Raw genomic sequence first — 6,000 nt, 5'->3', positions numbered from 1 at the left:
TGATTCTATTAAATCATTCACTATGAAGAGATAGCTGACATCGTGTGTTTCCTGCGTTATTGTCCTCTAACCAGCTGGCTCAGATCTTTGAATAGTAGTAGACTTGAGATGCGCAGGAACACTAGCATCAGGAGATCAATTTTCATAACGGCAAGGAAAGCTGTGTGAGTGCGACACACCAGATTTTTTTCTATTGGTCAATACTATAGCCATATAGCCGAAAGACTAATGAGCTAATTTTTTCTATCCTAAAATACTAATTGAAAAATTGAACAGTGAATTTCTTATTAGTAACTTTTACTGCTATTGTTTAATCAATATGTACACATATTGACTGCACTATAGAAGCTAGATTCACTCAATCACTGCTCTGCTCTTCCACTGGACACTACTTGAACAAGCACTACACTATTTCATACGGTTTCCCCCTTTGAGCCTCTGCACCAACCCTCTATTGTCTAGCAGCTGGATCGCCTCGACTTTGTCATGTTGGTGCAGTCGCCTCTCGTGCCTCTCCGCATCTCTGGATCTCTATGGACACCAGGTCGACGAGCAGGTCTCTTTGAAGATTGCTGTTCCTGTCATACCAAGGAGCATCCACAATGTTCCTTGCCACTTTGTTTTGAAAACGTTGTATGACATTGATGTTGCTGTCTTTGGTACAACCCCAAAGTTGTATACCATACTGGCTTTAATATCTGTTCGTACAGAAGTACTTTGTTTCGAATTGAAAGGATGGAGTTTCTTCCAATCAGCCAATACAGCTCATTATATTTGATTCCATGCTCTTCTCTCTTCTTCTTGACATGGGCCTTCCAGCGAAGCTTTGTGTCCAAGGTCATACCTAGATACTTGGCATCATTAGCATATGGTACAAATTGGTTATTGATAGTTATTGGTATGGGCAGGTCCTTCTTATTGGTAAAATTGATTTGAATCGACTTTGTTTCATTCAATTTCATTCTCTGCTTTCTAGTCCAAAATTGAACTTTGTTGCTGGATCTCTGTAGTTTCTTTGTTGCAATATGAATATTACTGTCCACTGATAATATGGCTGTATCGTCTGAAAAATTTGCTGTTGTATTATCATCAAGGCTGGGAATATCGCTGGTGTAGAGTAGGTAAAGAACTGGTCCCAGAACACTGCCTTGAGGAACTCCTGCTTTAATTTCCTTCAAATCAGAATTTGATCTTTCATGCCTGACCCTAAAGTATCTGTCAGTCAGATAGGATTGTGATATATCTGTCTATTGCTCTGGTAGCACTTTTTCGAGCTTGAAAATAAGACCTACATGCCATACTTTATCAAAAGCTTGCCCTCTATATCAAGGAAAGCTGCTGAACAATCTTTTTTCTCTTCTAAGCACTTCTCTATTACATTTATAATCATTTGCACTTGGTCTATTGTTGAGTGTTTCACTCTGAAGCCAAATTGGTTATTTGGAATTATGTGCTGTCTCTCATTCATTGGTTTAGCCTACTCAGTAAAATCCTTTCAAACAACTCGGATAGGACCGGTAACAATGATATTAGCCTATATGATGATACTTCATGTGGCTCTTTACCTGGCGTCAGTAGCATTATAGCCTTTGCTTCTTTCCATATTCCTAGTACGAATTTTAGTCTGAAAGAATGTAACAATATTCATTGTTCCAATAATTGTGAATGATAAGGATTATGCGAATTATCATGAGAAGTCAGCCTGAATAACAATTTATTTCACTGCTTTGCTTTTCTGTGTTGTGTTTTGTCGACTCTGTGAGTGTGTGCGTCGAAGTCACACTACTAAGAAAATCAACGATTTTCCAGGAGCATCAGCTTGGTTCATGACCTTATAAGGCAAGGAATTTGTGTCCGATTGATTATCAATCATGCCTTATTTGATTAGGAATTTGGAAAATAGCTGTTGCTTGGTGGGAGAATGTATCTTGAATTGTAGTTGTACCATTCCATTCTATTGGCAGAAATTGTGATGGATATTTTCAATAAAATGTTAACTGCCAATCACAGTTAACGTTGGTTAGGTTCCTATCTAGTATGGACGATCACACAGCTCCTAGACCAGGCAAGTGTACCGTGGGCTTCATTCAGTGTCTGTCCATTGCTGGTAGCAGAACAGAATAATGTAGTCTCAGTATTTTGTGTTAATCATTGTTTTTATGCTTGTTAGTATTTGGCTGTGGAACCATATGTTCCAATAGCATGTTTTAGTTTTTTCCGCCTCAGTAAATTGAGAAGAGAGGATATCACATTTGTCACCTCACAATGGAGATTTTCCTCCTATTACCGCTACTAAGCTACATCATAGATTTATAATATAATTAAGGAAATTATTATCGATGAAAGCTTCCATCAAAGTATTAAATTTATTGTGATAGATACATTTAAGTGTAAGTGTATTGTGATAGATTTATTGAGTATAGTCCTTTTGATTCTGATTTTGATTTGAATGGAAGATGGTAATGGTAATTCAAACTGATGAGTGATAGAAGAAAATGAACAATACATGCTCTTGTAGAAATGTAGAGTACCTACAAGAAGGAATTGAAATATTCTTGGATTTTAAATTATCCTTGAAGAGGAATAAGCTATTAACCTAAATTTAAATTACAGTATTTTGTGTTATAGATTTTATTTGTTTTGCTGATTCTAATGAAAAGCTTTCTTGATTCTTTAGGAAACACATATCATGTAATTTTTTTTTAAATTACACTATATGTAATTTATGTAAGAGAACAGACTGAACAAAATAACTATAATACTCAAAAGATCTTATATTGAAAAGTTATTCCATCTACTAGTGAATTAAAGTATTGTATTATGGAATAATAAATATGTACTCATCTCATTGTATAAAGGGCATGACCCTGATTACAAATAAATTCTTTTCTATTAAATCAAGATATTGAAGTAGGTTATGTCTATTTGTGTTCTAAATTAATAAGTATTAATTTGGGTTTTATATAAAAAAACCTAAAGAATGTTGACTTTATGATATAACTGAAGTTGAGTTAATTTGTATTATCCTAGTTTATTTTTCTATTCTAACAGCGGTCAAAGTACGGGTCCATCAATATACGAGTCCATCAATGTACGGGTTCATCAATGTATGGGTCCATGAATGTCTCGTGAACGTGTGTCTTCAAGCCGCTGAGATGCCTCTAAATCGATGGCAGTCCTAGAAGCTTGGGGTATGCTGTCTCCTGACGCTCCTAGAGCTCAATCACCGAGCCTAGATTCGAATTGAAGAAACAGCTTTGAGGTTACAACTTTTTCCCAAATTAAACAAACGTCCCAGGAATTCCGGATGTGGCAGAATGGGTTTTAGTGACTATAGGCTTTCAAAAAGGGAGGGTAAAACGTGAACTATTTAATCAATTAAAACGTGCTAAATTAGAATCCTTTTTGTGTTCGCTATCCTTGTCTATTATCAGACAAAGCAGATAGCTCTACAGTTCCTACAGTAACTTACTATATTACCCATGGGTAATATTAGCTACGGGTAATATAGTTACTGTATACAGCTACTATCATTTACAGTGACTATATTACCATACTATAGTTACTGGTTATACAGTATAGCTGTTACACTATAGTATAATTGAGACAGTTTGGCCATTGACTTTCATGCTTCTGATTGGCTAGCTCAAGCAATCACGTGGTACACATTAGCCATTAAGAATCCAAACAAACTTTAGAATCCTATCTTATTGCATTGCACAGCCATTTGCATATTTCAGTAGTTTAGTGATAATGTTTCGGAGATTAAAAACTATAAACAATACTCTCAAAAATATCAATATGATAAGATTAAGATTAAAAATATCAATAAGATTAGGTCTATGCTATGTAATTTAAATTCATTGTGTTTCAATGTTTTATTCAATTGTGAACATAATATATCAATGCAGGTCAACTTGAGGAAAAAACGAAGTGTTCCACTTGACTATAGTTATCTGTAATCACTATGAAGTCAGTAAGCATCCATGTTACAGTATTGTAATTATCTAGGTACTATTGACTGTTCCAAGTTCTTAAAAAATATTTTGGGAATTGAAAAATGTTTAGTAGAAATTATAAAAAAGATTCAAAATTCGAGAAAACATCAAGTAAACGAGAGCGAATTTATATAATCTCATAAAAACGCTTCGTGTTATAGAATTCAAATAGATGGAATCTTAATGGCGGTGGGGGCGGCGGGAAAAATAGTTCCGATGGCCAAACTGTCTTGAGATAATCGTTTGTTGGCTACGAATAAATTAATATAAAGAACTACCAAAATATTTTATCTCAATTACGAAAATCCATTCTCATCCCCACTATCATGAGGAAGTAATAGGTATATTTATATTTTCTTGTGGAGTAGATTATAATTATATGAGTTGGAGTTGATGATTATTAACAAGGATCAACAATTAATATGATATTATGAGATACCGGTTTATCGGAATAACTTCATCTGTAGTAGACTATACATGAAAGTGTTGACAGAGAATCGGAGACTGCAGTCCTATAATTTCCATTGACTTAATAACGTATAATGACGTGAATCTTAGTATAGACCATAGTCGGGAATCATTCTCGATAAAAATTACTCACCAAATTTGAGATTATAAAACCTTCCTCCATCTTTGTAGATGAACTTAATTTCTTTAATTTTGGCGCTGTTTTTATTGGATCCCAAATAGTCGACAGTAGCCACTTCAATGTAAGGATAGTATTTTATTTCAAAAATATCTCTTACACTTATCAACTGGTTAACCACTTTGTAGAATACGGGTTGGTTCTGGGAAAAATCAATCAAGTTTACAAAAAAATCATTTATATCCTCTTGAATAAGGGCCGAACCACATGAAGCATTTATTCGGGCATTTTTGCACTGGAGGCTGACGGTTCGGCAGGGCAGGAAGTTCTCCGATTGACTGATTACCGAACGCCAACCCAATCAGCTGATAATCAGCCAATCGGAGAGCTTCCTTCCCCTGCCGGATCGTTCGCAGTCAGTGCAAAAACGCCCGAATAAATGCTTCATGTGGCTTCGCCCTAAAAGACAACTCAATTTTGGCCTGACAAAAATGAGCAATAAACCTGATAGATTACGAAAAAAGTGTAATAAAGGTATGATTATTCACAATTCTTTCAAATAAGCCAATTCTTTCCTGTATTATACTATAGATTATTATCATATTGTATTCATCTACTTTACTCTGTTTTTTGAAGCCGAATCAAATACTTTCCTGACATGGCATTAGTATCTTAATCTTCAGAATAGAACATTGTCTGAAATATGTTTTCTAATAACTCTTAATATATAAGAGTGTGATGTATCAGGAGTTGTCTATCATAGTAAGGGATCATTTATTGAGTATACTATATGCAATCTCCCTTTTTATTCGGATTAGTTGTAGGCTATGTTCAAATTGAGAAGTTTGTTTTGAAATTCATAGAATTCCATGTTAACATTTCAAGTGAACTCTCAATAATATTATTATTCTGTAATCGATATGAGTTGTTTAAAACTTGCTTGAATTCTAAAGCTGATTAATGCAGTTGAAGATTGATATAATGTATAAAACAATAATTTAACTTGTGAGAGGTAGAATTGTCTACATTTCAAGTCAGATTGAAAGCTTTAAATTTGAAAGAATTCTCTATTTAAGGGCCGGTTTCCGAGCTCGGGATTCTAGTTCACTTTTGATATGGTTCACTGTACATTTCAATATAAAAGTTTTCAAATTATAAAAACACTGACACAATATTGTTGTATAAGCTGTAAGGAATGAATATGGTAAATACGTATGTAAGAATGAGTATGTAAATACGTCATTGGCGGTTTTGGAGCCTCTGTCGGTCGCCCAGAGGTTGATAATTAAAACCATATTACAAAAAAAAACCAGCGTTTTCCCACCAATCTACTATTCAATATATTTCCAGTAATGAATGTTAGGCAGATTTTCATAAAAACTTTAGTAATAATTTACATTTTCAATAATAAGGACA

The 6,000-nt window shown here is 34.4% G+C and overlaps 1 protein-coding gene across 1 annotated transcript in view; it reads right to left on the bottom strand.

The window, feature by feature from the left end:
* Positions 1 to 4,591: 4,591 nt before the first annotated feature.
* Positions 4,592 to 6,000, bottom strand: part of LOC120350306 — a 46,912-nt gene continuing 45,503 nt past the window's right edge. The window contains exon 4 of the mRNA XM_039422958.1: positions 4,592 to 4,786. Coding sequence (XP_039278892.1) covers positions 4,592 to 4,786 — 195 coding nt within the window. The remainder of the gene's footprint in view (positions 4,787 to 6,000) is intronic.

Source organism: Nilaparvata lugens, chromosome 3, assembly GCF_014356525.2.
Source record: "Nilaparvata lugens isolate BPH chromosome 3, ASM1435652v1, whole genome shotgun sequence".
Taxonomy (NCBI): domain Eukaryota; kingdom Metazoa; phylum Arthropoda; class Insecta; order Hemiptera; family Delphacidae; genus Nilaparvata; species Nilaparvata lugens.
This window is presented reverse-complemented; position numbering and strand designations above follow the sequence as displayed.